The 10,275-nt window shown below is 47.7% G+C and overlaps 1 protein-coding gene across 1 annotated transcript in view; it reads right to left on the reverse strand.

Annotated features, from left to right (window-relative positions):
* The window catches only part of LOC132769774 (probable cation-transporting ATPase 13A4), a 72,525-nt gene extending 66,241 nt beyond the window's left edge, over window positions 1–6,284 (reverse strand). Inside the window, exons 1-3 of the mRNA XM_067466291.1 lie at window positions 6,045–6,284; window positions 5,157–5,330; window positions 4,094–4,231 (exon numbers count right to left, since the gene is read on the reverse strand). Coding sequence (XP_067322392.1) covers window positions 4,094–4,231; window positions 5,157–5,330; window positions 6,045–6,284 — 552 coding nt within the window. The remainder of the gene's footprint in view (window positions 1–4,093; window positions 4,232–5,156; window positions 5,331–6,044) is intronic.
* Between the last annotated feature and the right edge of the window lie 3,991 nt (window positions 6,285–10,275).

Here is a 10,275-nt window from a genome sequence, read left to right on the forward strand (position 1 = left end):
TGGTTATGTTGTTTTTTTACTTTGTATGTTTTGTGATGTTACCTGGGAACTGCTCTGAGTCCCCTCAGGGAGATGGAGGGGTATATAAATAAATTATTATTATTATTATTATTATTATTATTATTATTATTATTATTATCTACATTTATATACTGCCTCAATTCGCCTCTGGGCTGAGAGGGATAGTATATAAATGTAGTAAACAAGCTTGCTCCCTCCTCCTCCTCCCTGTGGTGTCCTCTCACATATTTATACATGGTCCTCATCATATCTCCTCTCAGCCTTCTCTTCTTCAGGCTAAACATGCTCAGCTCTTTAAGCCGCTCCTCATAGGGCTTGTCCTCCAGACCCTTGAACATTTTAGTCACCCTCCTCTGGACACATTCCAGCTTAAAATCAACCTCTCCTTTCAATTGCCCAGAATCGGACACAATATTCCAGGTAAAGTGGTCTAACCAAGGCGGAATAGAGCATGGGGAGCATGACTTCCCTAGATCTAGACACTTGGCTCCTATTGATGCCGGCCAAAATCCCATTGGCTTTTTTTGCTGCTGCATCACATTCCTCATGTTCCCCTTCCTCCCCACGAGGACTCCAATGTCTTTTTCACACGCCCTGCTCTCGAGCCACGCAGCCCCCATTCTGTCTCTTTGCAATTTTCTGCCTAAGTGGAGTATCTTGCCTTTGACCCTGTTGAACTTCATTGTGTTCGTTTTGGCCATCCATCTCTCTCATCTGTTCAGATTGTTTTGAATTCTGCTCCTGTTTTGCATTCTTCAACCTGGGTTGAACTCACACCACGGAGGCGACCTAGTGTCTCACAGACACCACATCCACATCCTTGACATAAAGAGGTCAAGGCTGAGGGCCAATTCCACGGCTACCTGCAGAGGGGCTTGGACTTTGGGTTAGAAGACACCTGTCCTCACTCAACCTTCTTCTTCCTTCTCAATCATAAAACCCATGAGATTAGCTTGTGCTCTGAAGGACTGCTGGTGGCTTTCTGACCACCTTCTGTCCCCCGCTGACCGTTCCCTTTGTGGGTGATGCCCTTTGTCCCCGCCTGCTTTGTGCTTTCCACATTCTCCTCTTTCGCTGCCAGGAAGCCAGAAGTGCTGCGTAAGGCCAGCTGAAAGGAGCCATTCTTCGAAGGCTTGTGGAACATTTTCCCCTTGGAAATGATCCCCTGAGGAATGTCGTCCATCACTTTCTCCCTCTGAGTCAGGCCAATCCATTGAACGGAACGAAGTGCCGTGGCTGGCGCCTGTTACGTAAGAGCAAGAACGCCTTGCCTTGCAGAGCAAAGGGTCAAAAGACAAAGCCTTTACTTGCAAATAGAGGGCACGGAGGGAGATATTGACAAGCTGGAATGTGTCCAGAGGAGGGCGACTAAAATGATCAAGGGTCTGGAGAACAAGCCCTATGAGGAGCGGCTTAGGGAACTGGGCATGTTTAGCCTGAAGAAGAGAAGGCTGAGAGGAGATATGATAGCCATGGATAAATAAATATGTGAGAGGAAGCCACAGGGAGGAGGGAGCAAGCTTGTTTTCTGCTTCCTTGGAGACTAGGACGCAAGGGAACAATGGCTTCAAACTACAAGAGAGGAGATTCCATCTGAACATTAGGAAGAACTTCCTGACTGTGAGAGCCGTTCAGCAGTGGAACTCTCTGCCCCGAAGTGTGGTGGAGGCTCCTTCTTTGGAAGCTTTTAAGCAGAGGCTGGATGGCCATTTGTCAGGGGTGATTTGAATGCAATATTCCTGCTTCTTGGCAGAATGGGGTTGGACTGGATGGCCCATGAGGTCTCTTCCAACTCTTTGATTCTATGATTCCATGATATATACACAAGTGTGTATGTGTGTGTGTGTGTGTGTGGAAACAGCAATACTAATGCAAAAAGAAGCATTTTTTAAATTTTCGTAATATATGAGGGTTGAATGAAAAATAATGCCTCCACCTTCGTAACTCCTCAACAGATGGCAGTACTGTTATGCAGCAGGTACTGGCCTGTTCAGTAGACTTTCCTCTACAGTTCCATTTTGACAGGAAACCTTAGCATTGAATGGTTGTGTTGTTAAAGTGCAAAGTATGGAACCCTGCACAGACGGTCGGTCAATGTGACTTAAGCAATATTATTGTCGTGTCAGGAGCAGCTGCTCCTGTTGTGAGAGAATTGGCCGGGACGCCTGGATGATTTTTGATGTTTTATCATCCTTGTGGGAGGCTTCTCTCATGTCCCCACATGAGGAGCTGGAGCTAATAGAGGGAGCTCATCCGCCTCTCCCTGGATTCGAACCTGCGACCTGTTGGTCTTCAGTCCTGCCGGCACAGTGCTTTAACCCACTGTGCCACCAGGGGCTCCTACTTAAGCAATGTATGCAGTAGGTACTGGCTTGTTCAGTAGACTCTCCTCTACAGTTCCATTTTGACAGGAAACCTTAGCATTGAACGGTTGTGTTGCTAAAGTGCAATGTATGGAACCCTGCACAGACGGTCGGTCAATGCAACTTAAGCAATGTATGCAGTAGATACTGGCTTGTTCAGTAGACTCTCCTCTACAGTTCCATTTTGACAGGAAACCTTAGCATTGAACGGTTGTGTTGCTAAAGTGAAATGTATGGAACCCTGCACAGACGGTCGGTCAATGCAACTTAAGCAATGTATGCAGTAGATACTGGCTTGTTCAGTAGACTCTCCTCTACAGTTCCATTTTGACAGGAAACCTTAGCATTGAACGGTTGTGTTGCTAAAGTGCAATGTATGGAACCCTGCACAGACGGTCGGTCAATGCAACTTAAGCAATGTATGCAGTAGATACTGGCTTGTTCAGTAGACTCTCCTCTACAGTTCCATTTTGACAGGAAACCTTAGCATTGAACGGTTGTGTTGTTAAAGTGCAAAGTATGGAACCCTGCACAGACAGTCGGTCAATGCGACTTAAGCAATGTATGCAGTAGGTACTGGCTTGTTCAGTAGACTCTCCTCTACAGTTCCATTTTGATGGGAAGCATTAGCATTGAACGGTTGTGTTGTTAAAGTGGAAAGTATGGAACCCTGCACAGACAATCAGTCAATGCGACTTAAGCAATGTATGCAGTAGGTACTGGCTTGTTCAGTAGACTCTCCTCTACAGTTCCATTTTGACGGGAAGCCTTAGCATTGAACGGTTGTGTTGCTACAGTGCGAAGTATGGAACCCTGTGCAGACGGTCGGTCAATGCGACTTAAGCAACGTATGCGGCAGGTACTGGCTTGTTCAGTAGACTCTCCTCTACAGTTCCATTTTGACAGGAAACCTTAGCATTGAACGGTTGTGTTGTTAAAGTGCAAAGTATGGAACCCTGCACAGATGGTCGGTCAATGCAACTTAAGCAATGTGCAGTGATTGAATTCTTGACAGCAGAAGGTATCACCCCAAAGGAGATTCATCAGAGCTGTTTATGGGGATTGTGTTGATGTGAGTACTGTGCGTCATTGGATGAGTAAGTTTAAAGATGTTGAGGCGGCACCTTCTGCTGTCAAGAATTCAATGACTGCACGTTGCTTTAGTTGCATTGACTGATCATCTGTGAAGGGTTCCATACTTTGCACTTTAACAACACAAGCATTCAATGCTAAGGTTTCTCACCAAAATGGAACTGTAGAGGAGAGTCTACTGAACAAGCCAGTACCTGCCGTATACCAGTACTGCCATCTGTTGAGGAGTTACAAAGGTGGAGGCATTACTTTTCATTCAACCCCGTATATTGCTAAAACTATGGAGCTATCAAAATAGCTACTATTTGTTGTTGTTCATTTGTTCAGTCGCTTCATGACCTCATGGACCAGCCCACGCCAGAGCTCCTTGTTGGCCATCACCACCCCCAGCTCCTTCAGATAGCTACTATAACATACCACAGAACCAAAACAAAGGGAAACATGCCAATCACGTCCTTACCAATGTTAACATAGATACACATCCTAGGGTGCGTTGTGTGCTGAGGCACGGGGGTGGTCCGGGTTAGAATCCTAAGTATTGCTTCCCAAAGACCAAATCCCAGTGTCTCCCCAAGATTGGCGCAGCACCCGGTCTCCGTTTCCCAATCCCCACTCACTTTTAGCTCTGGCTTCATGATGACTTTGCTCAGGAGGGAGCCGTCTTCAGCAAAGGCAGGATGGTCCTGGGTGAAGTCGTTGAGGGCAGAGAGGGAGACCCAGGTGACTTTCTTCCGCGTGTAGACGTGGAATTCATCCTGGATGAGAAAATCAAGGTCAGGAGCAAATAAAGGCATGCAAAGGAAGAAGAGGAAGGAGACAAGGAAGAAGAAGGTCATGGGATCACTTCTAAAAATGGTGGCTGAAACCCTGCGTTGGAGGACATGTGTGGGGTACAGTCCTACATCTCGTGGTGTCTCCTCTGAACTCTCCTAATTTATTTATTTTATTTACCTTACTTATATATCGCTGTTCTCAGGCAACTCACAGCGGTGTACAACAAACAACAACAGCAAGAATTCAATGCTAAGTATAAAAACAATTAACAGCCTACACATTACACAGTTAATAAACAATTACTACAGAAGCCATTCACTATCGTCTCATCATCAGAAACATGGTCCAAATTCGTCATCCATTGTTCCATTCCATTGTTCGTTAACCAAGCATTGCACTAATTATTCGAACGCCTGCTCAAACAGCGAGGTCTTTAGTTTTTTACGGAATACCATTAGGGATGGTGCTAATCTAATGTCTGCAGGAAGGGCGTTCCACAGCCGATGGGCCACCACCGAGAAGGCCCTATCTCTCGTCCCCGCCAGCCTTCTAAGAAGCCAAGCCTGTGTATTTGTATATTTGTATTTAGAGGCTTCTTGGAGAAGACCTTTGTCTTCACCCCTTTTCTGACAGGAAGAAAGTCCAGGTGCCTTGGGGCCACTTTCTCCACATCAGGACCGTGTCCACATTGCACAGCTCTAACACATCACAGTTGAGGTGGACTCAAAATGGTGCAATGGGGCATTAGAGAACACATTCTGCTATTGAAGCAGGAGTGCACCTGATACCTTGAGCTAGAGATTGCAATGGAAAGAATAAGGTTCCCGGCTCTTTGGGGAACACCAAACAGCCATGGGCATCCCCTTGTCTCCACTAAATGCAAAAAAGGAGCAGATGAGCCCTTACGGTGGTTCTGAGCAGGACAACGTCTGCCTCCTCCAGACTGCATGGCGCACAATTGGCCCAGACGTCCCACTCCGGCTTCCAGTAGAAGAGGAGCAGAAGGCCTCCGCAGGAGAAAACGTATCCAGCAATGCAAAGGGCCCTCCGGATGCCTTGGGTCTTGTAGCCAAACATCTCCTGGGGAGGCAAGGAATTTATTTATTTATTTATTGTTCAAACTTCTATGTCGCCACTCCCCTGGGGCTCGGAGCGGCTTACAAGAACCAACTAGAATCTAACACAATTTAAAAACAATTTAAGAACAGCAATATCAAAGATCAAAGGCCTGTCGAAACAGGTATGTCTTCCATGCCCTGCAGAAAGCTGATAAGTCCCGCAAGGTGACAGACTTCAGGTGGCAGAGTGTTCCAGAGCGATGGTGCCACTGCTGTGAAGGCTCTGCGCCTGGTTGCTGTTAGACGCAAGGTCTTGACACTGGGAATTTCCAATAGATCTTGGTCCTCAGAACGGAGGGATCTCTGGGGTTGGGAGGGGGTGAGGCGGTCCCTCAGGTACATCAGCCCCAGACCATGCAAGGCCTTAAAGGGGAGTCCCATCCCTTTGAAAGTGATCCGGTGCTCAATGGGTAACCAATGCAGCTGCAGTCAGATTGGTGTTATGTGGCATCTCATTGGAATTCCCGCAAGAAGCCAAGCAGCTGCATTTTGTACCAACTTGAGCTTCCGGATCACCGACAGAGGAAGGCCAATGTAGAGGGCGTTACAGTAGTCCAGTCTGGAGATGACCATGGCCTGGATCACCGTAGCCAGGTCATCCCTGGACAGGGAGGGGGCCAGCCGTCTAGACTGCCGCAGGTGAAAGAAGGCGGTTCTGCTCACGGCGGAGAGAGACCTGGGCCTCCATCCTCAGCAGAGGGTCCAGAAGGACTCCCAGACTCTTGACCAGTGATGACGGACGTAGCGCCTCGCCATCCAGGGTAGGCAGCTGGAGATCCCCACTGCCCGGTCGACCCGGCCATAGGATCTCCGTCTTTGCTGGATTCACCCTCAACCTGCTAGCACGCAGCCATCCAGTCACGGCCTCAAGGCGCTGGTGGAAACAATCGGGTACAGAGTCCGGTCGGCTTTCCATCTTCAGCATCAGCTGAGTGTCATCAGCGTATTGATAACACTCAAGCCCAAAACCTCGAACCAGCTGAGCAAGTGGGCGCATAGAGATGGTAAACAAGAGAAGGGAGAGAATGGCCCCCTGAGGAACCCCACAAGAGAGAGAGAGGGGACCTCTCAGAGACCAGGCCTCCCCTCTCTACTCGCTGTCCACAGTTGTGAAGGAAGGAGGGGAGCCAGTTTAAAGCTCTCCCCCTGACTCCAGCAACAGCAAGGTGGTTGGTCAAAAGATTGTGGCCGACTGTGTCAAACGCTGCTGTGAGATCCAATAACACAAGCAGTGCCGACCCACCCTGGTCAAGCTGGCATCGAAGGTGGAAGAGCATTTGCCATTGATGTGCCTTTGGGACAGAACATCTCCTTCCAGCTGACGATTCCAAGCTGAGCAGGGAAGCCTGTGCCCATGCCAGACTCACCTGGCTGCACCGCCATCCCCTGAAATGCTGATTTCACACCAGCTGTGCTCATCATACCTGGGAACATGCACCTTCTAAGAGGCATGGGCAACCATGGCAGCTCCATGGGAATATTTTGGGCCCGGAACTCTTTTTGAAAGCATTTCAAAACAACATGAAACAATACTGGCAGGCAGGCAGGTGACTCTAAGGCAGGCCTGAGCAAACTTCGGCCCTCCAGGTGTTTTGGACTTCTTCCGGGCTTCAGCACAGCTGGTAAATCACCCACAATTATAAGATCTACCAACCGAAAAGTTGCCAGTTCGAAGGAGGGTATGAGCACCCGACTGTCAGCTGTGCTCACTGTTTACCTAAGCAGTTCGAAAACAGCTTAGAGCTGTAAGTAGAGAAATTAGGTACCGCTAAAACAAGCGGGATGTATTTTACAACACCATAAAAGAAAAAAGGTCAGAAAATGCCTGGCAACCAAAAGGAAGAAGGAAGTCTTGATAGCCCTTTGTCATAGGGGATGGAGTGACAGCACCCCGCTGTGGCTGGATTGTGTGGATGTCCACACAACTCACCTCCTTTCTGTTGAAGCTGTTTGCAATTTAAAGTGTAGATTTCAAAGTATGTAAGTATGTATGTTTAAAATGCAGTAGCTATGTGCCGAGTGTATTTCTGTTTGAAAAGAGTTAACTGAACCATGGAGGGAAAGGCATTCCTAGAGAGGTCATAAATCAAGTGTATAGAACTAATGGACACAGCGTAGTGCGTCATACATCATACGTCACTCTGGAATGCAAGAGGGGTGAACTAGTACTGATAATAGCAGTCTGTGTGTTCACCATGCTACGATTGGACGGTGAGAAGCAAGTTTTACGATGTGCTTAGTGTTAAGTAGTTTCTAATGTATATAGTTGTAAAATAAAGTAGTTTATAGCCTAAAGTTGATTGTGTTTGTGCTGGTACGGCTATACCAGGAGCTTCCGCTTCATTTTGTTTCTATTGAGTGTTTGCATATATTCCAAGGTTCCATGAATTTGCAACAAGGTGGCTTACCTTGGTTTACAATCATAGGGCTAGCCACCTGTCTATCATCATTAAGTTTTGGTTCCGCCCCTTTCCCCAGGGCCATGGGAAGAGAGGGAGCCATTTTTAGTTCAGTCTTATACTGGAAAGCTAAGCTACAGGACCTGGATTAGCTCCATCTGTAGAAAAGCTTCATTTCCTACAGCATCCGGGGCAGACATTCCGGGGAAAAACAGTCCCAAAGCTCTGGCTGGGAGCTTACAGCCTCTCAGCTTTACAGCATCTGGGGGAAACAGTCCTAAAGTTTTGGAAGAAAACAGTTTTGCAGACCCAAAGAACTCCAGCTGGAGAATCTACATAGCCTTGACTGGTAGGTCTACTCGGGACCCAAGACGCAGATTGGAACCGGTAGTAGAACCCACATCAGCAAAGCTTAGACAGTAGATTGCCTGGGAGGGGTTAATAAAGGGTTTTCCTTGTTAAAGAAAGAAATAGTTCTCCAAGCAAGGTGCCTGTCCATTTTGGGGCAAGTTAAGAAGCATTTGTTTAATCTGTTGAAGATCCAAGAAGTGTTTGTTGTTTTATTGAAGACCTAAGCAATAATAAAGAACTCTGTGAAACATTTCAAGCCTTCTAAAGACTGTGTATGGGAAAATCCTTGAAGGCCTCTCACCCGAGGCATCCCAGCTCCCCGCTGGGCACAAAGAGCACATCCTGTTTAAAAAACCAATTATTACAGGCCCAGCCCATGGCAACACAGTGTTCCTGCCTTGCTGTGCGGCCGATGTCACTGACACTTTCTGTTGTCTGTCTCTGTCCTGTCGTCCAAAATGGCATTGGATGTTTGCTGTGTATGTGTACTGAGATCTGCCCTGAGTCCCCTGAGGGAGATGGGGCGGAATATAAATAAAGTGTTGTTGTTGTTGTTGTTGTTACTCTCACAATTCCCAACAGCTACCAACAGCTACCCCCGGTGGCGCAGTGGGTTAAAGCACTGAGCTGCTGAGCTTGTTGATCGAAAGGTCACAGGTTCGATTCCGTGGAGCAGTATGAGCTTCCGCTGTCAGCCCTAGCTTCTGCCAACCTAGCAGTTCGAAAACATGCAAATGTGAGTAGATCAATAGGTACCGCTCCGGTGGGAAGGTAACGGCGCTCCATGCAGTCATGCCGGCCACATGACCTTGGAGGTGTCTACGGACAACGCTGGCTCTTCGGCTTAGAAATGGAGGTGAGCACCACACCCCAGAGTCAGACATGACTGGACTTCATGTCAGGGGACTACCTTTACCTTTACCTTACCAACTGTTAGGAATTGTGGGAGTGGAAGATCAAAACATCTGGAAGGAAGTCCAAAGTCTGCCCATTGCTGCTCTAAGGGCATCAATACCAGGGGAGATTGGAGAGCAGGTCATGAAACATCCAGCCGGTAAGCACTCAGAAAGGAATCTGGGGATCTCTCAAAGTCAGAACGGGTTTCTCAAAAACAAGACACGCCGGACTAAGGATGTCTCTTTATTTGACAGAGTTACAAGGCTGGTAGATGGAAGGAATGCTGTGAACCAGACAGATTTGGATTCAAAGTACAGAATAGTCCTGCTCTTCTCTGAGTTGTCAGACCTCACCTGGAATAACCCTGTGATACCTACTCAAGTAGTTAAATAAGGCTCTCATGCTCCCAGCCTTAGAATCCTAGAATCAAAGAGTTGGAAGAGGCCTCATGAGCCATCCAGTCCAACCCCATTCTGCCAAGAAGCAGGAATATTGCATTCAAAGCACCCCTGACAGATGGCCATCCAGCCTCTGTTTCAAAGCCTCCAGAGAAGGAGCCTCAACCACACGCTGGGGCAGAGAGTTCCACTGCTGAATGGCTCTCACAGTCAGGAAGTTCTTCCTACTGTGCAGATAGAATCTCCTTTCTTGTAGTTTGAAGCCATTGTTCTGCTGCGTCCTAGTCTACAGGGAAGCAGAAAGGAAGCTTACTCCCCCCTCTCTATGACTTCCTCTCGCATACTTAAACATGGCTATCATGTCTCCTCTTGCTCCCTCCTCCCTGTGGCTTCCTCTCACATATTTATACATGGCTATCATATCTCCTCTCAGCCTTCTCTTCTTCAGGCTAAACATGCCCAGTTCCCCAAGCCGCTCCTCATAGGGCTTGTTCTCCAGACGCTTGATCATTTTAGTCGTCCTCCTCTGGACACATTCCAGCTTGTCAACATCTCTCTTCAATTGTGGTGCCCACAACTGGACACAGTATTCCAGGTGTGGTCTAACCAAGGCAGAACAGAGCAAGGGTCTGGAGAACAAGCCTTATGAGGAGAGGCTTAAGGAGCTGGGCATGTATAGCCTGAAGGAGAGAAGGATGAAAGGAGACATGAGGAGGGCCATGTATAAATATGTGAGAGGAAGCCACAGGGAGGAGGGAGCAAGCTTGTTTTCTGCTTCCTTGGAGACTAGGACACAATGGAGCCATGGCTTCAAACTACAAGAGAGGAGATTCCACCTAAACAAGAGGAAGAACTTCCTGAC

Source organism: Anolis sagrei, chromosome 3 (assembly GCF_037176765.1).
Source record: "Anolis sagrei isolate rAnoSag1 chromosome 3, rAnoSag1.mat, whole genome shotgun sequence".
NCBI lineage: Eukaryota > Metazoa > Chordata > Lepidosauria > Squamata > Dactyloidae > Anolis > Anolis sagrei.